At 39.2% G+C, this 26,024-nt stretch overlaps 1 protein-coding gene across 2 annotated transcripts in view; it reads left to right on the top strand.

Annotated features, from left to right (window-relative positions):
• UBE2Q2 (ubiquitin conjugating enzyme E2 Q2) overlaps nucleotides 1-25,955 on the top strand; it is a 41,844-nt gene extending 15,889 nt beyond the window's left edge. For both annotated transcript variants that reach the window (XM_084531824.1, XM_084531823.1), the window contains 11 exons: nucleotides 1,773-1,877; nucleotides 3,229-3,285; nucleotides 5,380-5,520; nucleotides 12,891-12,975; nucleotides 18,617-18,677; nucleotides 20,145-20,235; nucleotides 20,570-20,628; nucleotides 21,821-21,869; nucleotides 22,900-22,995; nucleotides 23,657-23,723; nucleotides 25,321-25,955. In XM_084531824.1, the coding sequence (XP_084387950.1) occupies nucleotides 1,773-1,877; nucleotides 3,229-3,285; nucleotides 5,380-5,520; nucleotides 12,891-12,975; nucleotides 18,617-18,677; nucleotides 20,145-20,235; nucleotides 20,570-20,628; nucleotides 21,821-21,869; nucleotides 22,900-22,995; nucleotides 23,657-23,723; nucleotides 25,321-25,352 (843 nt within the window). In that variant the 3' untranslated portion in view covers nucleotides 25,353-25,955. The remainder of the gene's footprint in view (nucleotides 1-1,772; nucleotides 1,878-3,228; nucleotides 3,286-5,379; nucleotides 5,521-12,890; nucleotides 12,976-18,616; nucleotides 18,678-20,144; nucleotides 20,236-20,569; nucleotides 20,629-21,820; nucleotides 21,870-22,899; nucleotides 22,996-23,656; nucleotides 23,724-25,320) is intronic.
• The last annotated feature ends 69 nt before the right edge of the window (nucleotides 25,956-26,024 follow it).

Here is a 26,024-nt window from a genome sequence, read left to right as displayed (position 1 = left end):
GACGTGCTCTAAGTGACACGTACTTCTTCCCTCTCTTTCCTCATGTATCCTTCTTCAGCAGTTTTGTTCAGTGGTAGGCTAAGACTTATTTGTATATATACATATACGTGTATATATTCTCGTGTAATTATACACACCCTCTTCTACATGTATCTATAATTACACTGTACTTGAACCCCATGTTTTCTTGGTAATCGGAAGACGAAAATGCTTCATAATGAACTCAGCAGCACGCTAATCTCTTTAAAGGTATCCTAAAGTTACTAACGCTTTCCTGCTGCGTTAGAAAGATCTCTTCGCATGTCAAAAGGCCTCCCGATGTAGGATAGGTTTCAGAACAAATGTCCTGAACTGTTTTCAGATTTGTAAGTTGTTAACGCAGGCAAGAAAAAAATCCAAGAGGTGTTTTGATGTTCAATATCAGCATTGTGGTGTCCATAAGAGCTACTCAAATTGCAGAATTTCTACAGGTACTGTTACAAAAATGACAATAAAATATAGTGATTATAATGTATATATACAATTATTTAATAAATTTGTTATTGTGCATTGAGCATTTTCTTTATTAATCATGCAGACTTTTTTTTTACACTGCACCTTTGATACCCTGTGGATTATGCATAGTGGTTTCTGTTTAGTTTCTGCTTTAGGCAGTTAATATTCTAGGGAACCTCTTGGTATCCTGATGGCCCACTTTCTGAAGTAGCAGCAAAGCTTGTGTGTTAAGCATTCATTTTCCATTTCTCAAGCACATGAAGTTAGCCAGGAAAAGCATTTAAATTATTCATACATGGCAGAAATCTGCTATTCCTTTTGATTCAGTGTCTTTGTGTACCACTAACACGCACCAAATCATGCTAGGCCCTGCTTAGAGCATGAGGTTGGATTGGATGATTTCCAGATGTGCCTTCTGGCCCAAATTAGCTTTTAATTTTTCATACGTATGAGCAGAGCATAAAGGATAATGGTGATGGTGTTCCATGGCAGAAGGGGCAAGGGTATGAAAGTAATTCCTTCAGGGGAAAAATACTAAAATATTAGCAGTAACAAAGACTGAAGAAACTGGCATCAAGTGCTTTGCTATAAAAATGAAACTGCACTTTGACAGTTGCATTAAACTAACCCTGAATTGTAGACTGCTGTCAGGGAAGGGGATCCCTCCTCTCCGATGCATGTTCCTGCCTCATCCTTTATGGTGAAAGTGGGGCTTCTGTGCTGAAGCACGTTGGGGATTGATCTGTGTAGAAGCTTGTAAGTTGCTGCATGGCTGGGTGATTGTTGGTGCCAGTGTTTCTAGTCTTCTTTCTAGTGTGCTGCACTGCTGTGCTCTGAAAAGGGATTCTTGATGTGAGGGATAAGGCTGTTCCTACTTATAGTTTAAGACTTTTCAAACTGGGAAACTGAAGTGCACTAGCATCTCTTTAAAAAAAAAAAAAAAAAAAAACGACCATTTGATTATTCCCTAGCGATTTGTGGCTCTGAGACCTATGCCTGGAATGGATGGTGTTGCCTGTGCAGATTATTCTTTTGCTTATTACTTTCTCCACTTGACATGAAGGAATCTTCTTTGTCTTGCCTTGTCCTTGGTTTCCCATTATGATAACTACAGAGAAAAATAAGTGTCTCTGTTCTAGTACCTGCAGACTTAAATGCTGGGAGCCTGCATTGACTCCCAGTGACTGGGAGTTTATACCAACATGTGAGGAAACTTCTAAATACACCGTTCTGTGGTTTGGTTTAAATAGATGCTTCCATGTTTTTTCTTGTTATAGCTTCTTCAGCAACTGAAGCGACTAATATGTGACCTCTGCAGATTGTATAATCTTCCTCAGCATCCAGATGTTGAAATGTTAGATCAGCCATTACCAGCTGGACAGGTAAATTAAACTCTGTGAATTCCTTTGTATGGAAAATACTCTTTTTTCAAGTTTAAGAAAGTAGATGGTGAGAACGATTAAAGCATTTGTGTAAGCCGGAACTTAGATATGAAGCAGTGTTGCTTTATGGTGACCTCACTCAGTATTTTGTTTGTAGAATCCATTTCAAGTTGTAATTCTGAGGTTATGTGATACTCCACAATTTTATGTGGAGTCTGTGTCACTGAAAGGTGTCTCTGTAATACCAGTGCTGTTTAATTGCCTTCTAAATCCTGCTCAAGCCAACTACTGCGCGTTCCTAGTGCTTCCCAATTTCATTTTTTTCTAAAACGTAAGTACAATAAAACACTGCTCATTTCTCCTCAAAGAGAATGCATTTTACAGTGTACTCTTGGATGAATTTACTACTGATATATTCCTTCCTCTTCAATCCCTTGCAGAGATATAGGATATCAAGACCATATGCTGCTTTGGGCAGAAATTATCTGTTTGAGGTGCCTTGTTTACTTTTTGTGCACTTGACAAATGAAGAGTTGTGAAGGTCTGTTAAGTGTTCTGGTTAACTAAAATGTCTTGTGCTGAAAACAGAACTGGTAACAGACAGTGAACATGTTCTCTTTTTTTGGTATTTTAATAGGATTATGATATCTGCTTTTGCTTATACATGCTAAGATGACAAGATTTCTAAAAACTCTTTTAGCATAACAGATGGTTTCCTGTGGTGACCGTACTATTGTAATGACAAATAATTTGCTTAATTTTGGTCATTTGCCAAATGGTAATTCTAGATCTCTTCTGCCTCAGCCACCCATGTAGCAGTGCAACTACAAGGCAATAGGTCTGGAGCACTGGGAAGTAGCCTCACTGAAGAGTTTTGCTTGTGCTCTGAAACTCGGAAATGAACTCACAGAAGGTTTTCTTAGCCAGAAATGTTGGATAATTTGCAAATTAAATAAGAGTGGGCCTAGTAAGTCAGATGAAAGATTCATCTAGTACACTATGCTGCATTGTCTACAGCAGTGGCATTCCTCACTTGACAAAGAAAGAGTTAGCAGAACAGAAGTGTCTGTCACTGTTTCAAAATAGGATATCCTTATCTGGATCTTGAGATTCCACTTAGAACTTAATGTGAAATTGTGACATTCTACTTATCTTTGGTTCATGCAATTATTTCTTCACTGTTACATTCCAGGAAAACATCTTTGTGTATCCTTCCCATTAAACTTCAGTCCTTTGCAGACCTTGATAAGTGTGACTTTCATATGTGCTTTTTGTTTGATAGTAGACTTCGTGATTTTTGAAAGAAAAAAGCATGCACGATTTATGCAGAAACCTCACTGTTGTATTGCAGAATGGAACAACAGAAGAAGTTACGTCAGAGGAGGAGGAGGAGGAAGATATGGGTGAAGTATGTATACATACAGTATTGTCGTGCTAATCTAGCATTTTGCTCTGTGGTGACAGGTTAATTATTAAGCCAAAACTGTAAAATGTAATCTCCCTAGAGTTCAACAGAAAAAATGGTAGAAAAAAAATTGAGTGTTTACCTTAATGTCAGTTTTCACTTAAACCATCAGAACTAGTGATTTATTTTCCTAAACCTAGACCTCAGCTGTGAGCTACGTGGATATAGGAGTTGAATATCTGTTTGTGCTTTAGTCAAACAATACATAACATTGTATGCCAAATCGGTAGGCTTGAATTGTAAACTCCTATTTCAATCAGTGTTTGAACTTGCTCTGACATGATTGAAAGTGCCTGGAAGCAGACAAACTGAGAGTAAATCAGTTTGCTGATTTATGGGGCAGCTGAGCTATTTTTTTTTTTTTTTTTTAAACTGTAATACGTTGAGGAAAATGGAAGGACATCTGCAATACATACACCCTTTAAACTTTAAGGGTCTTATGTCAATGTCTGGCTCTTTTAATGAGCTCTTCGCTGTGTGAGAACCACCCCTTCAAATTAATTCTGCTATATTTTAGAATAGCTCCAGGATGCTTGGTATTTAAAGCACTGTAAAGCCTTATTATAGGAGAGCTGTTCTGACTTCTTCAGATTTAGGCTTTTTTTAATGAAGAAAGTATGTTGTAAGAATAAACAACTCATTCTTTGACTAGGATGTCTTCCTTCAGAAAAGATCTAAGTGTTACCCATTCTCTGGAATGAATTTGAAGCAGCCTTCCTTAAACCATATTTAGCCTAATCCAGACCATGTTGGTTAGAGCCCAAGTCTTTGTAAAGGTAGTATGAACACTTCCATATCCTCTTGCCGCAAGGCTCTTTTTGCTTGCAGACTTGTAACCTTTTGCTCTGTTCAGATGACTTTAGACAAAAAGATTGTCATATCTGTCATGTTTATAAGCAGTCAAAAGTGGCACTGATTTCTTCAACTCTTAATTCCAGTCCAGTTGCTAAACCGAAAAGTAGTTGAGGGTTTTTTAGGGCTATAGCATAATTTTGAGAAATGTGAGCACCTTAACAGACTCCAGATGGAGTATTCTTTACAGTTGGAGGAAACAGCATTGTCAAAGGCACCTGGTAGGTATGTTCCTTTCTGTAAGACATCCTTGAATTTGCATTGATGGCCGGGCTTTCCTGCCGTGCAAACAGATGGTGCTTAAGAGTAGCCTCAGCTGAGGTGGAGCATTCTGCACATTGGAGTATAGCTGATAGTTTCGTACTCGTAGATCGCTGGCGTGGCTGCTGCAGTGCTTCCTTTTTCATCTTAAGTTATTTACATCTGTCTCCTCCGTTCCCCAGATTGCCTATATGGCAATTCCAGTGCTGTTGTCTTAATTTTTTAGTGTTTCTTGGCAATAGGATAACCTCTGTTTCAGAATACAGAGTGGAAGACTTTTTAGTTCTTAGTATAGAACTCAGAACTGAAACATTGGCTCATGTGCTCAGCGTACTTGACCATATCATTTTGTCTTGTATCGCAATACCAAAACGGCTGCATCTAATCCCTGGTCAGAATGTTCACCTTGAATAAAACACATGCTGCTTTGTAATATTTAACTTTCTTGGAGGGTTACTGTAGCCCTGCCAGGTATGTTAATCACTGTTTGCCGGAAGTGTAAAGTAGTGAGGCTTCTAACAGGAAAAAAGTCTGCTTTTAGAAAAATCTTAGACCTGCCCTAGGTTTGTGTACTTTCAGATTCTTGATCCCTGTTCAAAATGCCTTAACTTCCTGTTTTCTGTCTACCTGTTTTAACAGGCTAATTTACTACAGTCTTCGCTTCTCACAGGAGTTAAGTTAGTGCTTGTTTCTGTGACCAGAAACAGGTTGTGAAGTTGACTCTCATTTGTATTGAGGGCTCCCTATGCTTTCATTGAATACTGTTGGTTCAATGAGTAAAGTCTGAGCAAAACAGAAATGGCATGCAGCCATCACTAATACTTAATGCCGTGCATTATGCTGACTGTATTTGTAAATGCTCTTACAGAGTTTTTGAGCAAAGAGCATGAAGTTGTTTACAGTGAATCTTCCTCTATCCTACAGGACATTGAAGATCTAGATCACTACGATATGAAGGAGGAGGAACCAGTTGATGGGAAGAAATCTGAGGATGAAGGCATTGAAAAAGAAAATCTTGCAATCTTAGAAAAAATCAGAAAAAATCAAAGGCAAGATCACTTAAATGTGAGTTAACAAGATTTTATTTTTTCTTTACAGTACTTCGGATTTAAAAAAGAAATTATTTTCAGCAAATAGAACCTATTGCTACACGCCTAAAGATAAAATCAACCTATAGCTGACTTCCAAAAATGTATAGGACAAAATGAGACCTGTATAGCTCTTAATCTTCGTATTTAGTTTATGAAGTTAATTATCAGTCAGCTTCCACAGAGACACAAAAACTGCTTCAAAGCACTCTGCTTTCATTCAGTCTGGGAGAATGCTAGTCTAAGTTCTTCTGTCAAAATGGATTAGGGTGGCATGGGCCTGTTGGATAAAGTATCCCGTAGCTTTTCATGGAAGTCAAGTCTTACATACAAATCCATATTTCACACTTGTTATTTCACACGCAGCTGATTCTTGTGCTTGATGGCCATGTTATGAACTGCTTGCAGAGTAAGCAGAAAGCATCTAGGTTGTAAGCATGACTTCTGTTGCTCAGCTCTTACATACAGGTATCTGTTATTTTCATAAAGTGCACTTTAAGTGAAAAGTGACTTAATAGATTTTGTAAACCCAGGAATTTGTGCTTAAACCAGTTCTATGAGTTTGTTTTTTTTTCAGTAACTTCCAGCTTCCGCTTGGAAATTACTGAAGCTTTTCTGCTAGATATAAAGCAAGGGGCCTTCATCCTGCTGCACCTTCATCATTACAATTTTCTGAGTGATTCTGTCAGCAGGCAGTTGTAGAAAAAAGGCATTTCTATACAGCAGTATCCTGAGGACATGGGTTTCCAGTATTACAGTACGACTGTAAATACTGAGTTGCATGGTTTCTGTTTGTTTCCAGAAGCTTAGAAATGTCTTCTCACTAATGCAAAGTTCCAGAAAAGGTTCTGCTTCTCAAAGATGCATGCAGGAAAGAATATTGTTGTACAATCTTAATGTTATGTAGGCTGTCTTCCAAGGAAATTAAAACTTCAGTCTCACAGAGGCTTAAAATGTATAAGGCACAAAACTCAAGACTTCTGCTAGAGTTCCAAGACCAAAAGTAGGGGTTCTAAAATTTTCATGTCACCTTCAGAAAGTGGGTGCTTATAAAATTAGTCTCCCCACTATTTGAGCTCTTAAATACCTTTTTTAATGCTGTTTGGCACGTAAGCAGACATGTAGATCTTGTCCAGACACAAAAAGTGCTTTCTCCTCAAGCTAATAGTTGAGGATGTGAGTAGTAGTAGCTAGGTGTGGGGTAGCGACCTGAATGTATTTAGGGAAGGAATAAAATTTAGGATTGGTAAGTAGGGAACAACAGGATTTTTGCCCGAGTTTTGTTAGTTCTGCTTTTTAAATTGGATGATTTTTCTAGTAAATCTTTTCTTAAACAGTTAAACTGTTCTTAAAATTAGACTGAAAGGAGCTGCTGTTGTAAACCTCTTTCGATTTTAGTAAAATCTGTATATGTTGTAAGTGTTTAGTGGCAGATGAGTCAGTTCACTTTTAACGCTGGATGAGCTCCTGATAGCATTTTCCCTACATGGTTATAACAACTAGATCTCATTTAGTTAGCAGAAACTTGACTTTTTTTTGTCATGAATTACTTACCATAAATAACTTCATGTAGTATAGAAAAGACTCATTCATCTCTTACTGACACTTAAACGTGGAGAAGAGATTCAGTTTGTAGCCACCTGCTTTGCAAAGGAAATAAATCAGAAATGTGTCTCAGAGCTCTTCTGCTGATCTAATAGGACTTGAATGCAAACTTGTAAAAAAAAAAAAAAAAAAAAAAAAAACCATTTATATTCTGCTAAAATAGGCTCACTAGAGGAGACTGCTCTTTGATTTGTGTATGAATTCAATATTTATCAAGTTTGATTAGATGTGTACAATAATGGTCATCTCTTTGGAAAAAAAAAAAAAGCCTATACCTCATCAGCATTTCGGTATTTAAAAGCAGGTGGATGTAAGACTCCAAACTTTTTGCTGTATAAGACTGTTCTAAGGCTTGACTAACCATAAGCAGAATGGACACTTCATGTTTTTGTTTAGACTTAGATGTCTCTTTAGGGTTTGAGACTGCCTACTGAGGTTGCATATATTTCTGCATTTATAGCTTGGACCTAATGGTAAAGGCTTCTTAATCATTAAATGAAACCTCTTGCAGCCTGAAAGGCATGGTTTACTTTCTGTCATCTAAATTGCAGTAGAACTGAAGGTTTTTGCAGTGTCACTGTTTTTCTTTGGCGTAGAAAGCCCCTTAAAACTGCAGATTTTCTTTTGCTATTTCTTCTTTCCTATTTGGCAGATCTTACCTTTCCTTTGTTTTTTTCCCTCCACATCTAGCGAAGCTGAGATGAACACTGCTGTTTGTTTTTTTTGTTTGTTTGTTTGTTTGACAACAGCAGATTCAACTTACATAATAGCTTTTTCTCATGCCAAGACACTCTCGTTGATGCTGGTGCATAAACAAGGTCAGCTGAGTACAGGGAACAGGGTATTCAGCTGCTGCTGAGGAACTGTGGTAATTTTGTGGGTCACCAGAAATAGCTGCTCTGGTTAAATAATTTCTCAATGGACTTGTGAGGTTTTACCCTTAACACTTGAGAGCTGAAAACGGTAGTTGTACCACTGACCCAGGAAAGAACTAACCTAGTAGCACTTAAATGCACTTTGCTGCTGCCAAAACAGGGAGCTTGTAACAGAATACAGTCTCTAAGATAGCAGCAGTTTGCTCGGCATCCTAAGGTAAAGTGAAGTGTAAATCTCTACAGCCTTTCAGTGGGTTTTCTTAAAGGACAGCATGTGTTTCAGGGACTGAGGTGTACTACCTAAGCAGAGTCTGTTTTTCACGCACACTACAGCTCTTTTAGTATACTTTAGTCTGTCAGCAGAGGGAAGTAAAATAAAACCTATGCCACTTACATGCTTTTGTTGCAAGAGGGAATGTGAAGCCTGATGTAGGGCTTTGACTAATGCCAAATGCAACCAGAAGACTTCAATTTCTTTACACCTTCTTTGGCCTAAGTCCATGGGTTGTCTTCTCACCTTGGCTGAAGAGAAGGCTGAAGGTTAGCGATCATATTAAGGATTTCCATAGGAGACGAGTGCACACAGTCCCAATTTTGCACCCTCCTAATAGGTTAAAGACATGATACTTTTTTCTTTTTCTTTTTTTTTTTTTAAAGGGTTTGTGTCTTTTATATAAGTTCAGAAGAATATGTATCTGCTAATTTTGTAAACATGTTCTTTTCCTTGGCGGTATCCCTAATGTTATTCTTGCCAGTATCAAGAAATAACCTTTAATTTGACTTGAAGTACAGTATGTAACATGGAGCAAAATTTAACCCTCCTCTTGACATGTTAATACCTCTAAAGAATCACTTGCTTACTGGGAATTAAAAAAGGTCTTTGAACTGGAATCATTAAATATTTGATGACTTGCTGCTGCTTGCTTTTCAGAGTTCTCTCCCCACTTAGTCATTTAGAGACGAATGTTTTTCTTATTTAGATAATGCTGTTAACCTTTTAGATTTCCTTCTGAGGAGTTTATGCGCTTTCCTTTACAAGTCTCAAATGCCTGTGCTTTAATCTTTGGGCTTTATGAATCCTAAGGTGTCACTTCCATTTTCAGCTTAATCCTTGAAATATGAACCTGCTTTAACTTCCAGGAATTAATGTAGTTTGCACAAATACCGAGACCGTCAAGTAATGCTAGAGGGAACTTGTCTTCCAAAGCACTTTTGCATTCATTGTTTTGTGGGAATTTCCTTTTTTATTTGCTTGGTTTTTGTTTGCAATACCAAAAGTTACTTGATAAACACAGCTGAATTGTCTGAAATGTATTGTGAGACATTTTACTGTGTTGTTCTGAGGTGTGCAATGTATCTCTGGTCAGACAGAAAACAGGCAATCTGGTATTTGGGTTTAACACTGCAGTGAATTGCACCTCGTGCCTTGGGTAACTCAAGCAACAGACTGTGGTTGTGTTTTGAGAGGAGGGAAGGACAAAAAGGAATGTGCAAAGCAAAAGAACTGAGGCTGCAGAATGCATCATTAGAGGCTAAATGCAGCAGACAGCTGAAGCAGTGGCATGGGCAGTGATTTCTGCATGGTTAGGTGAGCACTACTGACTTGTGAATGCTCTGTTCTGAAGCCCTAGTTTTACTCAAATGTATATGTTCCCCCTAAAGCACTTGTGAAGATAAGAAGCACTTCTGAAAAAAGTAATGCTTATACTGGCTCAAACGAAAGATTCCTATTTCCAGTGGTGGCAGAAGCACGTTCCCTTAGGGGGAGAGTTCGAGAACAGGGCAAGCTTGTAGTGGTGCATCTAATGGGTATTTTTCATGTCCAACAGTTTTTGGCTCAGGGAATTCCTGCACCAGATGTATCTATCTCATGCAACCCTCAGCAAATGGAATGTTGTCCATGTAAATGTTTACACCCTTTAGCAAGGATTTCTTCAGTTACTTACCTGTTGTTCTGTAGAACCACCTCATAAACAGTGTGCTTGCACAGGACAGGATGATGGTGCGAGACTTTCTGAGCCTGTTCTTTTACTTTACAGGAAAAAAAAGTCACTCGGGAGCTTATCCAGTAGTTCTTTGAAACTTTCAGCTTACAGATCAAATGGCCGTGCTTTTCTGCTCTTGTCTCTTGGCACCAAATCCACATGAACAGATACCTGCCACATCCTGTGACTGACCAGTTATTTCTAAGGCAGCTGTAAATCTTGCTCTCATGATTGGATAAATGGGAGTTTCCTCTCCTTTGAAAAGTGAAGTCACTTTTCCAGAAGGATACTTACTTCTATCTGAATTCAGTCTTTGTAACTTGCACATAGGGAGTTATTGAAAGGTAATGTTTTTCATTTTAGTATCATTACGGCTGAAGCTTAATTTACTGCTTTACTGTAACTTGCAATGGTGTGATGCAAATAGTTCTCTTCTAAACAGCAGTTTAATATCAGTTATAAAAAAAAAATCCATCAAAATTGTCACTGTAATGAGGGCTTTGTTTCACAGCAGCGGCATTTAGCGTTAATGCTGCCATTGGGTATAACAGTTCATCTCCCTAGGCTCAGTCTTTAGTGTCCTCCCAGAATAGTTCAGAGCAGGTAAATTAAGCTCCTATGCTAATTTTTTTTTTGGTTAAGCTTCCTAGACTCTTACTTGATCACATATTACTGATCTGCAGTGTATGGATTCATCAGAGGGTCAAGTCTAACTTTTATATTGCTCTATAAGGTGTGGGCAGCCCAACAGGAAACTCCTGGGTGGAGAAACTCTTCCAGACGAAGTCTGAGGCTTGCTTAGGCATTCAGGCAGGTGCTTCAGTAAACGGAGAAATGACTTCTCTTGAGCCCTGTCTTTACGTGGGCTTTATTTAATCAGTTGAAAGGAGTTGGTTCTTATTTGCATATTCAATTACAAAGCTCATTCTTCGTATCTATCCATTAAGAAAATGAGTGAAATTTCAGCTATCTGTGTAACATCCAGTGTAACATGAAAATGAATAGCCTAAAAGAGTAGTCTGCAGGTTATAGTGTGAAGCTAAGCATATTAGATGCTGCTGCTGAATAGAGAAGACAAAGGAGCACGTGGAGGCTTTAGTTTCAAGTAACTGGCTATCGTATCATGTAACAATTATTGGTCTTTAATCCTTATTAAGAAATAATTTGATCCTACAGTTGTGGGATATATAGTATACTTTTGATTCCAGGCAAACAGGGATGGCATTTCTGGTATAAGGCAGTGGTCCTGTCTGTTTCAGATTCCTCCCTGGTGGAAGAATACCTCTCTGACACTTCTGTCCAAATAAGATCAGTCTGTGAATGTTTATAGCATCTGAAAGGAAACTGAGGGAACCAATCTCTCTGGATTTTTGGAGCAGAAAAATAGACTTAAACTAATCACTCAGGACTTCATATTGAGAGGCTGAACTTAACTTTATTCTATTTTTTTTTTTATATATATTTTTTTTTACGTGAAACTATGCTGATGAGCCATATGTATTAGCTTGCATTTCAGTGGAAGTGACTGAGATCCAAGCAGCAGCAGAGAACTGCATGAATCTCAGGAAATAATCTTCTTTTGAAAAACCTACTTCTGGTGAAAGCTAAGAAAAACAAATGATTTTTAAGTTTTCAAGGGTCAGGGTTGATAGCTCCTTTACCTTATCTGGAATCCTCATGCATCTTCCATGTTTTAAGTCTTGTAATGCTAAGTTTTTGTCCTGGCATCATCCAGAAGTCTAAAATGTTAATTGGTATTCCAAGTGGAATATATAAGGAGAGTCATTAGGTAACATCTAAGGTTTAGTTTAAAAAATTTTCCCTCTAGCTTTGAAATGGAGTTGCAGAGAGTAACCTCTGTACTTTTGACCATTGTGTTTATTCTAAATAAACACAGTGTATAAGACAAAAGAGTAGTGACCTCCCTTCAAAGCTTGTAGAGCTGAGACAAGATGGTTAATACTCTGGTCACAGAACTGTCAGTATTGGTTACCTGTGCAGAATGTATGCAATCCAGCAATTGGCCGTATTAGTAGACATCAGTTACTTGATAACTGGTGTGTTCGTTAATTGGCGAATTACTGGTGTTTTTTTAGAGCATGTCATATTTTGTATGCCTGTCACTTGAAGGTGGTTTTTGCCTTTGGCACATTGCTACTCAGGTTGAAATACCAGGGTCAGAAATCGTATGTTTAGTTCTAAGCAAGTCTGAGATACTGAGCAATCCAGTACTGAGCTCTAAAAGAACAGAAGAGATTTCCGCTCTCGTTGTGTAAACTGCAAGAACTGTGACAAATCGTGACAAAATATTAGGTACTTAAAGCTTGCTTACCTAGTCTTGCTCTATATAGGTGTTGATTGCTTTTCTCTCTATTGCAAGTAAGTGTTGGTTTTGTTTGGCATTTTCTGAATATATAGGTTGGTCTTGCCTCTTCCAGAAGCTGGTGTTCTGTAGTGGGTACACAGCTCCTGTGTCTTGTTCCCTAGCCACATAAAAACACACTTCTGAGAAAACAGTAAAACCTTATGTGCAGAAGCTTATACTTAGCAGTAATCTTAGCTTTTTTTTCCTTTAGTGCTCAAAGTCAAAATGCCAAAGAGATTGAATTCCTTTATGGAAAAATATACCTGTCATTGTAGCTTGCTTAAAAGTTTGTATGGTATCACCTATACCATGTAGTGATATATATATTACAGAGCTGCTATTGAGAGAGCATCGTGTTTCTTTGCTCACTAGAATATGTAACTTCTTGAAAATCTAATGCTAATACAGAAATTAAAATATTCTTAATACACTCAAGATAGCATAACTTTGTAATGAAAATAAAGCTGTTTATCAGTATTACTTTTTGCTTATTTGGAGTCTTTCTTGTTTGTTTCAGGGTGCAGTCTCTGGGTCAGTTCAGGCTTCAGATCGACTTATGAAAGAACTCAGGGATATATATAGATCACAGAGTTATAAAACAGGTAACATGCTTCAGATTTCCCTTCTTAAAATGCATTTTAAAAGAATTCTCGTGGAAATACTTCCTGTAATCCTGTGTTTTGTACTTGTGTGTATACGTGTATATATTTATAGATGTGAAAATGCATAGATAAGTTATATATAAGCTAACTATATATTAACAGTGTATTTATGAAGAGAAAGGAAGTCAGGATACATATCTTCTGAAACGTTCTTCCTTTTTGTTATGTAAACCTTCATACCAGAATTAACAGGATTGATATAACTATGGGAATGCTCTTGGGGTGGATGACTGCAAAGTACAGCTCTTGATGACTACTGTGGGAGTTCTTGAGTTTTCAGAACTGCCTGAAATTTATCTTTCCAGGTACAGGGCAAAAGCTGTGAGCATGTCCTGGTGGGTGGCACTCTAACAAAGAATATGCTTGCTGTGGAGGAATTTGTGTTTAACAGCAGAAGGTTTTGCTATTACGCAAGATTTAACCTTGATTACCGTCCTGTTAGTTGCATTATTTTGTTGTGATGCTCATCTGATCCTGAGCTCCATGTATTCCTCAGAATAAGGATACAAATGACAAGAGAAAAGAAGTTTGTCTTTTAAATTTGTTTGGTTAACAAGCATTGACTAGCTTTCTGTAGGTAGGTGGTTGGCTGTTCTTTTGGCTGCTCCATATAAGGGCTATGTCTAAACTAGCCCAGCAAAGGAAACAGCATGTTGAATTATATGAGAATAATTGTGCAAGAAGTAGAAGTTACATACATTTCAGGCAAGTTGTATTCCTGTAGGTCAGCCCAATAGCCAACTCCATCACTGCAGCCAGGAATGAGAACCTGCTGGTGCAGGCCAGGATGTGAACAGGAGGAGTGCCGGATTAGAAAGTCAGTCTAAACTTTAATCCTCTATCTTGTACTTGTCTGAATTACTCCCCTAGTTTGTTTCTAGTGGGTTTAACTCTTGTTCGGTGGCTATGGGATTTTAATTTCTGTGTAGAAAGACAGTTAAAGAAGCAATAGGCTTCTGTTTTTATTTGGTATGTTTACCTTTCGGGTAGTTTTATGTGCTTTAAATACTGTGGACAGTGATAAAATGTTTGAAGTATAAATTTGATTATAATTTACTGTTGATCTAATGTAGCCTCATACTCTCAGGTTTTATCTCAACTGAGTCCTTGCCAGTATATCCTAATCATCATCTGTGTGATAGAGAATGGATGAGTAGGGTTAAGGAAGAGCCTAGAAATAGTTCTGCAGTAAGTCTTGGGGGATGCTTTACTGCCTGTATGTGATCATGGTTTGCTTATATGGACAGAACAAGGATTGAGGATAAAAATCTGTTTGATGAAAAACTGTACAGTGCATAATGACACAGATACTGCCAAAGGGACAGCCAGGAGCCTCTGTAACAGGTGTTTCGAGGTGAGGATTCGTGTTGCTTAAATAATGCCATTTCTGGGCTTCAGATCAATTGCAAGTCTTAAGTAGTTACAGAAGACTAAACCACTCATGTTAGAAAGCACACTCTAAAAACGATGAGGAGAAGAACAGCTTTCTTTACAGTTGAGCAAGATGAGATACTGAAAGATGAATATGGTAACTTATTATTAGCTTATGACTCAGGAATATCTAAACAGACTGCAATTGGACACCCTGTGTGGAGTCCTGAAAAGTGTTAAAGAAGTCAAGTGAAAGAATTCCCAAGTCCAAGGAACTACCATAGCTTTCTTGATAAAATGCCAGTGGGGGGTCCTCCAAACACTTTGAGTGGTGTTTTGAATCACTTCCTGAACTATTTTATTCTGTTTCGTTTTTTTATTCTAAGCTATAGGAATTTGATGTTCTTTATGGGAAGAAGTATTAGTGCCCTCTATGGCAAAAATTATGCATTTTTAAGGAGCTAAATGACATACTCTTTCCTGTAACACAATATAATCCCGTGCCACTTCCTAGCAGTCTCACAGAACAAAGTAAGACTATTTTGTAATCTCAGTCTATCCTAGTCAAGGAGCTGTCTTGTTTACCTGGACTTCTGTAACTCCATTTCTTCAAATCTCCCTGTATAAATAAATGTTTGATCAGAGTAGTTTCCCTCGTTAAACTGGAAATCTCTAAAATTTCACTATCCTACTGATCTGCTTATTAAATTGTCAGTAAACGTTGTTACTTGTTATGAGACACCTGGATTCATTCCTTCTGGTTCATTTAGTCTTAGGGCTTCAGTGAATTAAGTATCAGTTCCTCTCCTTTGCAAACAACTCCTGTTTTTATAGCCTGGTTCTGTGTTTTGCTGTCAGACAGCTGTCACCATGTGAGCAGGGGCATGATAGATAACAAATTCTCCCCCTCACCCCCGGGGTTTTGATCTGAGTGCTTTCTTCCCGGGTTATTTTTCCTGTAGTTTGAAGTTCTTGCTATGAGCACACAAAGGGAATCACTGTGATACGTTAAGGTTGTGGTAACTGTTGCAAGGTAATTTAAGGCTGGTTTCATTTTTTATAATATAAACCAGAAAATTAAAGGTTGCATAGGGATCATTTTATTTAGCCTCTCTGAGGTTACGTACTTTCAGGATTGTCAGGGAATGTGGTGATAAGACAAGGAGTAATGATTTTAAACTAAAAAAGGGTAGATTTAGGTTAGATAGTAGGAAGAAATTCTTCATAATGACAATGATGAGGCCCTGGCTCAGGCTGCCCAGAGAAGCTGTGGCTGCCCTATCTATCCCCTGGCAGTGCCCAAGGCCAGTCTGGATGAGGCTTGGGGCAGCCTGGGCTGGTGGGAGGTGTCCCTGCCCATGACGTGGAATTAGATGATCTTTAAGGTCCCTTCCAGCCCAAACCATTCTGTCATTGACAGTAGGACAGCACTGGGACTTCTAAAGTAAGCAATACATTTAGTAGTAGTTCTTTAAAATCTTCTGCTCTGTTAAACTATTCTAAAAAGTAGCATAAGAATAGAATGAAATAGTCTAAAAAACAGTGTTAAAAATAAACCCAGGACACAGGATGGGAGGTGCAGGGCAGTCCCCATGGCCGAGGGGCAACCTTTCTCTCTGGCAAGCCAAATGGCCCAGGGGAGCCAGCCCCAGAAAAGGGGCCCTCACCCCCCCAACCTCCTCCTTGTCCACGTGAGGGCATCTTCCAGGCCGCTCCCAACACAGCCGCCTTTGGCCACGCGTGGGCTGCTCCATTGGGGACCTGAGAACATTCCGGACGGAAGGCATCCTGTCTGGGCAGTCCCGGGCAAGGACTGGCTTAGCCTTCTGCCCAACACCACAGAGCCCATGGAGCTGGATCCACCAGATGTGGAAGAAGGGATGGAAGTGGGTCCACCTTGGCCAGAAGAGACCTGGGGCTACTGCGGCACGTCTTTGTGCTCTGTCATCCGAGAGCACCAGCAACATCACAGGAGTGCCCGGCGAGCCCCCTACTCATTGCTCAGGCTCCATCACAAGCGTTAGCTTGGAGCCACCAAACACCACAGACATCCCACAGGTTTGCCTGCAAGATGTCCCGGCAATAAACAGCTCTTGCCGATTCTCAGGGGTTGTGTCAGTGCTTCTTTTTTTGGGGGGTGGGAGAGGAATGGGCTAAAATTGCACCAGTGGAGTTTTAGGTTGGATATTAGGAAGAACTTTACCAAAAGAGTTGTTAGGCATTGGAACGGGCTTCCCGGGGAAGTGTTTGAGTCACCATCCCTGGAGGTCTTTAAAAGATGTTTAGATGTAGAGCTTAGGGATACGGTTTAGTGGAGGACTTGTTAGTGCTAGGTCAGAGATTGGACTAGGTGATCTTGGAGGCCTCTTCCAACCTAGGTGATTTTGTGATCTTCAGCTAAGGGTGTGTGTTCAAGATAGATAGTATCCATTTTAAAACCAAAGTTTCTTCAGTGATTTAAATCGTGCTGTTGGAGCTCAAGCAAAAGCAAAATACAGCTAGATGCTTGCTGGCAACGGGAGAGTTGCTGACCTACCTGTAAGATGTAGTTGAACTACCCTTAAAAACTGAGAACCCTTCTCTCATAAACCTCACATAAGCTAATGCAAGCAAAAAATATTCCAGCAAATTAAATGATTCTGCTGTAAGTTAAACAGAACTTATTAATCTTTTGGATAACGGGAATTGCAAGTTCTCCAAAGTAAGAATTATCTGTTGTTTCCAAATACAAAATGGGAAATTTGGTTACTTCATATAAAAAATTCTTAAAGATCTTAACTTATTTTGGGAGGATGGGGAGGGATGAAGAATAATTTGTTTATATTTAAGTGAAATAATATCTATTTGTGTCTTTAGTGGCTCTGTTGTTCATATCATTACTTTTACCCAAATACTGTATGTGGTTTATTTTTAGTTACAGTAAGGTTGCTTTAAGCAAGAAATGGTGTCTGTTCCCAAGGGGTTGTTTTCCATACTACCTTTTTATCTCCTAATCTGTGGCTTGCTTTGTGGTTCTGTTGTGTTCCTTTTTTTTTTTTTTTTTTTTTTCCTTTCAAAAAAAAATATTATATATATATGATTATCTCCTCTTTGGATAGCCTCTTAGAGGAATAAAACAAACCACCACTATCACCACCAGAACCCACTTCCCTTGTGTTAAGAGGAGAACCCACACTGATTGCCTTCCCCACTTCGAGGAGCTATCAGAAACCAGTATGTAAATGGTTAGCAGAAATACTTCTTGAGAGTAACTCTTCTTCCTGTATTTTTTTCCTCAATTAAGAAAAAAACATCTGAGATGGTTCCAAATAACATCTCTTGACTATTTAAAAACAAAATAGCAAGAACAACTGAAATCAGCTATGGACAGTGCTGTTAAAAAGCTTCCATATCAAAACAGTGAGCAACCCCCTGCTGCTGTTCAGGAGGACGTATAAATACTTCTCAGGTCAACATTTGGGTGCTTGGAAGGTTGATTAAGTATCTTACTCGTGTGTTAAGGCTGCATTCTTGTCAGTCCTGAACGGCGTGCATCTCTGAAGAACTGTTTTACAACTTCAGGTTTAAGCACAACGCAGCTCTGTAGGACCAGCAGAAGTTCCATCAGAGAAGCAGCTAGTGAAACACAGGGCTCCTGGTAACTGGTAGAGTTGAAGGACTAGCACACAAATTGTGGGTAACAGTTGGGCAGCTGTTCTGTTGATGCATCTTTGAAGTTTCCAGGCTTGTCTGGTCATCTGTTGGAAGTGTTTCATCCAATGCAGTTCTGTCCTCGGGCTCTCACTCCATACACTGTTCGTGTCCTGTCGTGGTCTGCCAGTAGTGGAGAGAAACTGGGCTTGGTCTGTGTGTTAAGTGTTTCAGAAGTGGGCTGGTCATTTGCTGGGTGCAACATTTATACCAAGTACTAAGCAAGCTGTAGTTCCAGCTATGTAAAATTGGAAGGGGAACTGGGCTGGGGGAAGAGGGTCTAGAAGCTAGAAAAGCGTTCTGATACACGTCATTTTTTTAATACGTAAGTGACAGAACTTTTTTCCCTTGTAGTTGCTCAGAAGTGCTTCTGCTGTTGGAGAAAGGATGTGCCTCAGTATCTCACCCATTGCTTACATCTACTGATAGTATTTGCACTTAAAAGCAAGGAGTAGTTTATGCTAAATGTTGCCTTTCTAAAATGTTAGTGCATAGCTAATCCTATCTAATGTTTCCACAGGGATATATTCAGTGGAACTGGTAAATGACAGCTTGTATGAATGGCATGTTAAGCTTCTAAAGTAAGTTCTTGAACTTTTTTCATGTTCTGAAGAATCCATTTTAATACTGCTTTGGAAATTCTAGTTTTGATGAATGAGAATCTCTAGCCAAAGACTTAAAGAATAGCGTGCAGCTGCAGTTCTGCTATACCAAAATGCATTCAGAGATGGAAGCTGATAATTGAGCTGGTAAGAAAAAACAACTACCAAAAAAAGAACACAAAAACACTTTGCACAGTCAGCTCTGTGTGTATCACCATAACACTTATTACTGTCCAGTTCTCCTAAAATTACTCTAAAATATGAAACTTCAAGTGGTTAAGTTCTGTCTGGAACTTTTTTTTTTTTAAGAAAATGCAAGTTGTAGTTTCTTATAAGACATACGAAGGAACAGAACTGATTCAGTTTGTTATTTCTGCAGTTGAGCAGGCACATAGGGTTCTCACCTGGTCTGGTGAGGGGTGTCCCTGCTTATTGCAGGGGGCTGAAACTAGGTGATCCTTAAGATCCTTTCCAACCCAAGGCATTGTATATAAACCTAACCCTATAACAATATGAAGAATTACATTTCTTCATCCCAGCAAAAAGTGTCTGTAAACAAATGATCTACCTACGGTCTAGTTGAGGGGTAAATATCAGAGAGAAAAGAGCCCTTTAGCCTACATAACATTCTTGTCACTGGAACAAGTAATTCTTAACTGGCCTGCTGCTGGCTATGACTGGAAGTGGTAGGTTTCTAAGCATGGAGAGATTTTTTTTTTCTGATACAGCTTTTCAGCTGTGGGATGAGGACAAACTAAACTGCTCAAGTAACTCTGCAATGGTTTGTAAGCTTCACCTATAGTAGAGGATGGGACTCCCGTGGTCCCTTTAACTAATCTTTTGGCTTGTTACAGGCGTTTTTGACTAGTCTCTTAAAATTGTATGGGGTGTCAGTGCCTGGGTTGGAGTAACCCTGTAGTGTCTGAATTAATGTTCAGGGTGCTTGCCACCAGCGTTTGTTAACAAACAATTGTTGAAATTCTGCTGAGAGCAGAAAGTGCCAGCTTCAGTACTTCTGCGGATGCAGGTTACATTTAACATCTGATCCAGGCCTCTGATCACGTACTTCATGGAGGATTCACTAAGTCTACTGAAAACTAGATCGCTATAGCCTTTTCCTTAAATGTTTTTTCTCTTGGTCCATACATTTCCAGTGAGTTTAAGATAATTAAAGTTGCTGCTCTAGAACTAACAGCTTTTTTTCTTAGTTACCAATGTTCAGATAACATTGGATAGTGGTGGGAATGTAGTGCATTGCAGTAAGCTTCCAGGGTGATCTTGTGTCAGTGTTTACTTTGTAAGGGGAGCAAGTATTTTCTACAATTAACTTCAAATTACAAGTTGTAATCTACGCATATATAGAGCAGCTCTTACAGAGAGTGGTTGTTACTTACAGGTAGTGAAAATACTGACTTCATCCAGGATCTCCCCCTGCTTCTTTTATAGGGTTGATCCTGACAGCCCACTGCATAGTGATCTTCAGGTCTTAAAAGAAAAAGAAGGTGTAGAATACATCTTACTCAACTTCTCTTTTAAGGTATGTGTCTATGGGAAGAAATGCTGAGGGGGGGGGGGGGATTGTAGCAAAATGTAGAAGATGACTTAAAATACATTAAGACGTATTTAAAATGGGTAAAGATGGAGGTACAATGTTTTTTATTTATTTTTTTAAAGTTCAACTGTAAATGTGGAACTAAAGCTTCCCAAAAATTGCTTTTGAACCAGTTCTGTGGAAAAGTGGTTATTACAGAACTGAAAAATGTTAATGTTTTAAATCTTATTTGCCAAATAAGGCTCCTGAAGTATCTCCTGATTAGGAAAACAGTGTCACAATATAGTTCATAACTTGTTTTCTTCTTCTTGCTTTTCAGGATAATTTCCCTTTTGATCCTCCCTTTGTGCGAGTGGTATCTCCTGTGCTCACAGGAGGGTAGGTTGGAGTCGCTTTACGGAAATCTTACTCTGTGGTAAAAATGTTGCAGGGAACTTTTTGAGATTACCAAGGAGACCTGAAGATATTTTCCCTAAATATCCAGCAATGAGCTGCTCTAGTCCTTGAGTTTGGTGAAAGGCTCAAAGTGTGATACAGAGATGTGCTTCTCAAGGGTTAGAAATGGTAGCAGACAAACAGCTGGATGCTCTTTCCAGCTGGGTACAATTCCTTAGTTTGAATAGGATTGCTTAATTTGTATCCAGTTTGGAAAGGCGCTGTCTGCCATAATGTTTAAGAACTGGTTTCTTTGTGGGCTGTTAACATCACTGTTACTTCTGTTGTTCCAAATAGAAATGTGTTTAGAGTTCTTGCTGAAGGATCCTGTTGCTTCAAACTTGCTGCACAGTATTAACTGTGTGTTGTTGTTGTGGTTTTTTTTTCTCTTCTGGTAACACTGCTATAACTTTTTTGTCTAAAAGTTCCTCAGATGCTAATCAAAAAGCATTAAATCTAATCAACACTGTGCTCTGAAAACTATCAGAAGTTACCTAAAACTTGTTTGAAACATTGCGTGGAGCACAGAGGCTTATATATATCAATGGAGAGAAGATGAAATTCACCTTCCAAGGCTTTTGTGCATCTTCTGCTGTCAGGAAGTTAGGGCTCTGTGTTTGAAAATGCAGTCTGACAGCTGGTGCTGAGTCTAGTTTAAAATGCTGCCTGTCTTTTCATTTCCCTATGAAAGATGTATAGATCGTCATTGTTTAAATGCACTGATCACAGGGGAGGCTACACTTTTGGAGTGGCAAATTCTCTGTTCTCAGTCCAGCTTTTGTGATGGCCAGTAACTGCGTCAGCATAGCTGTGGTGTTGCAGCAAAAAGCAGCATTCCTTTCCATGGTCTGGGGACAGTTGTGTAAGCATTTGTACATACCAGCTGCATCACTGATTTCAACTAAGCGTATGTAGCAAAGGAAAGCAGTTTCTTTTGTCTTACGGTGCCAATTAATCTCCTCTACAGCAGTATGATATGGCTAGCTAGTTACAACATATTACTGGCCAAAAGGCGTTCCAGCTTGTGTGAACAAAAACATTAACTAGCCTGAAAGAGCTTGAAGTACTTTGAACTGTTGCATATTTTACTAACTGTTGATGTCAAATATAATTTTGTTTTCACATTTATTTCTAGGTATGTCCTAGGTGGAGGTGCGTTATGCATGGAACTTCTTACTAAACAGGTGAATGCAGACTCTTCCTCTCATTGCTGAAGTACAATGAGTAAAGGTGCATTTTTTTTCAGTAAAAAGGCACTTGATGGTAGTAGCTTTTATCCAGATGAAGTAAACATTCTTGGAAATAAAAATAGGCATTTCCCCTGAGTTTGAGTCCCTTTGTGTAAAAATAAATAAATATCTGTGCTTCAAAGGGAACATGGTGGAAGAAACTTCAGTCCCACAATACTAGTCTTGCTCCTTTTGTGCAAGATCTTCATTTCCACCTTGAGTAGGTTACAGGAGGTCGGAGAAAGGAGCCAGAAGTGAGAGCACATCAGTTTTGAGCTCTCAGAATTTCTTGGAGGAGGCAAGTGTAAAGAGTGAGTTCTGAGAAGCAAGACGTGTTCTTTCCTTTTCCAGAAGGCTCTGCTACTGCACAAAGTCAGTTTTGGAGAAGGGAGGAATGTAGAAGATTCTTGTGTAGACACAGTGATCAGTTTTCTCTCTGAAGTGTAAATGAGAGAGTAACTAGTTGCAGGCTCTGGCAGAAGCTTCTGTGAACCCTGGAAGGTAAAATAATGCCAGAGAGAAACTGCAATTTTGAGAGTAAAATCAGCTTAGCTCACTTAGTGGCATTGTTAGATAGTGGTCTTCTGTGCTTTCAACAAAAAGTCTAATTTCTGTTGTGAAGTTGCTGACAGTGTGTAAGTGCTGTAACATACCTGTTCTTGTTTCTGTCTTGCTGTGCTCTGGAAATGTGTGATTCAGCCTATTAATTTTTCCTACAAGTTCTTGGTAGTAATACTATATATCACTTGCCATTTCTATCTGGGCAATCACAGTTGGTAATAGAAAATGAGTAGTTAAAAACTAAAAGGCGGCTTACTGGAGTGCAGTTAAAAAACAAACAAACAAAAAAAAACCAACACCACTGCACACACAAGAAAAAAATAATAAGAACAAGATACCACAACAAAACACACATTCCAAAACAGGTTTGGGAGATGAGCCCAAGAAGCATGTATTACATAGAAATGTTTTCTTTCTCCTCCAGGGCTGGAGCAGTGCCTATTCAATAGAATCAGTCATCATGCAGATCAATGCCACTTTAGTCAAAGGAAAAGCCAGAGTACAGTTTGGAGCCAATAAGGTAAACGTACCATGTCCATCAATTACACAAATTATTGGTAGGCTGCTTCTGTTTCTTCACTGACTTGCACAGAAGATGCTTAGTGACAGAATTAATGATTATACTTGCATTTTCATTTACCTCAACATCTGGTGCATGTGTGAGTATTTTATTGGTTGTTAATGCTGAGTTTAAGGCAAGATGAAGGTTTGAAGAGGACAAAACTGTTGGATGGGCAGGGTGTGTAAGTAGGGAGACGTGATGGGGGAGAAGGAGGACTCAGAATTAGAAATGAGGAAGATTCAGAAGGAATTCACAGAAGCTTTTTATGATCACAGTTCTGTCTAGCCTGGTAACTGGTTAGATGAATAAGGCAGAATCTGGGGGGAAGGAAGGGTGTGCCTGAAGTGCTGCTGCTTGGGGCAGCTAGCACGTGGTTCTGAGCCCTCTGATAGAGGGGCCTGTCCAGCAGCAGGGCTATGCCAGTCCGTGTCTTCATGATTGAGGCAAAATGAGGAATTAAGGGTATTTGTTCTGAAAATCTTGTACTTGAAAGCCAGGAACATCATACATTGTTTTGATTTGGAAGTCCACCATAGAGTTTCTTTCTACACTCTTTGAGGTCTTGCATTTTTAGATGCAGGTTCTCTCATGCTGTTTGTTTTTTTTTTTCTCCTTTCAGAATCAATATAATCTAGCAAGAGCACAGCAGTCCTATAAGTCACTAGTACAAATACACGAGAAAAATGGTAAGTGTATCTTGTATTTTCGTTCTCGTCTGTACAGTATCCTGGGGTTTGATATTTGGCAGTGATAAAACTTGAAGTGCTGGAATGTCTTAACGTTGGCTTGGAAAGACTGGAAGTGGTGTTTCTGTTACTAATCTTCAAGTGTTGTTGTCTTTCTTGTTCAGGTAACTTGACTAACTGTCAAGTCTGTCTGTCTCTTAAAAAATACAGAAAGTCCAAGGGAAGTGCACTGTCTGCAACTGACACGAGAGAGGGGCTCCCCTCCCCCCATTTAAAGCCAGTTATTGGTCTCTCAGATGCTTAAAACAAGTATTAAAGGACTCAAGGTATAATTGCATTCACTGTGGCAGGATGAGAAGGCAACAAATGACCTGAGGCTTTAGAAAGGTGTAAGTGACTTACCTTGTATAAAAGCAGTCAACAGAGTTGGTACCTGGTCTTGTGATGAGAGATTTAGTGCCAGTTCCCATCTCAGTCACCATCTTTGACTCAAGGTGAACACAGTGTTCTTTGTGAATTCATGTTGCCATGAACACAAGAGCATGTTTCAGTATGAGTGTAGTGAGCACCTTAGTTTTCCCACCTCTAAAATGAACGTAATGCCTCCGGTATTGTAGAAAAGGAGATGATTATTTTTAACTGCTTTCCATTTTTGTGATTTATTGATCTTGCCATTAACAGAGTCTTTTGCTTTTTTAGTTTGCCACAAAAGCCAGCATGGCTGTTAATTTTTAGCCACGTGCTAGGGTTGACTACAGTGCTTGCTGCAACAGGAGCTGTTCACAAAGCATTCACAACAAAGACAGCTTTGCAGCAGCAGTAAATCTGCTAACTTCTAGCTGCTACCAGTTCTCTGCGACAACATAAATAGGCCTGGTACCCACCATACAAACACTATGAGGAATTGGTACCATAGTGGCTGGGAGAATTAAGATTGGAGATCTGAAGGTGGCCAGGAAGAGCTATGCACACTTGTGATATGATTCAACTGCTAAACATGCCAAATCCTAGCAGGAGGCAGAGTTAACTCAGCTGACATTTCTAAGCCCATTCCTGCAGCAAGACTTGCAAAAGTGGGATAAACTGTGCAAATGCTTGTGCACACCTAACTCTTCCATGTGCAAGATAAGATGTGTATATAAATAACCCAGTGCAGTCATGTTTGTATGCCTAGACATTAAATGGCTGGAAGACATGTTTTGTTTTGCTTGTTTGTTTTTATCAGTATTCCATCTGTTTTTGTTATGGCAATGTTTCTCCTTCAACAGCTTCTTCTGTTCATGCCCAACTTGTCCAACTAAAGATAGCTGCTATTACAAAACAAAAAACAAATACACCACCACCAAAGAGAGGACCCATGAAAATACTGAGTTTTCCCACACAAATGCCGTGTCTGACCGTGGAATATGCCACATGCTCTCTGTCTGGCTGGAGACGACTAAGGCCTAGGGTGCTGGGTCTCACGGAGCTGGCCTCCTTTGGGAGGGAAGGAAGGGAGCCAGTCGAGGCTTCCGTCTCCCACAAATCCAGAATGGGCTGGTAAGATCATCCTAACCTCCCAGTGTCAGTACCTAACACGTGTCTCTGTTCTCCGTAGGCTGGTACACTCCTCCAAAAGAAGATGGTTAATACTGAGGACTGTTGTATACCTGGACCAATGTCAACAAAACAAGCTCTTTTTTATGTTTTCCAACACACAGACTCAAGCTACGAGTGCCCCCTATAACAGCCGTACTGAAGACTTTAGCTATTAGATAAGTTAGTGGATAATGTCAACTGACACGTAAAGTATAAGTTACAGCCTTACCATTCCGCTCTTCTTAGGTATCTCGGACTGAGCAATTTGGGCCTTTACTGTATTTGTTCTTTATGGATTGCGCATATTTGGGCCACTCCCTTCTTTCTCCCCCTTTTTTTAATTTTATTTGAAAGTGTAAGCTCCCTACGGCAGGCTATCAAGTTACTAAAGATCATTCAATAGGAGTTGTTCACACACTTCTTTTTTGTGTATTTCTTAACTTTGGCAGAATGCAGACTGCAGACTTGCGTTGTATTGTTTCATTTAAAGCCAGGACATTGGATACGTTGTTTAATACTGTTCTAGGCAATGTCAGATCTTGCAAATCACAGTAGTTTTTCTGGTCTGAAATGACAGCGTTTGTAGTATTTCCAAATTAATGATATAGGAAAAGCACATGTATGTTAAGTCATTAAACATTTTTCATGGCCGTATGAGAATATGAACTGTTTCTTGGAAAAGATGCTCTTCGTTTAGAGTTTTTTTTTCATGAGGAGAGCAAG

The sequence above is a fragment of the Aythya ferina genome (assembly GCF_964211825.1).
Source record: "Aythya ferina genome assembly, chromosome: 11".
Lineage (NCBI taxonomy): Eukaryota > Metazoa > Chordata > Aves > Anseriformes > Anatidae > Aythya > Aythya ferina.
Note: the sequence above shows the minus strand (reverse complement) of the source record. Positions and strands in the feature narration are given on the sequence as shown.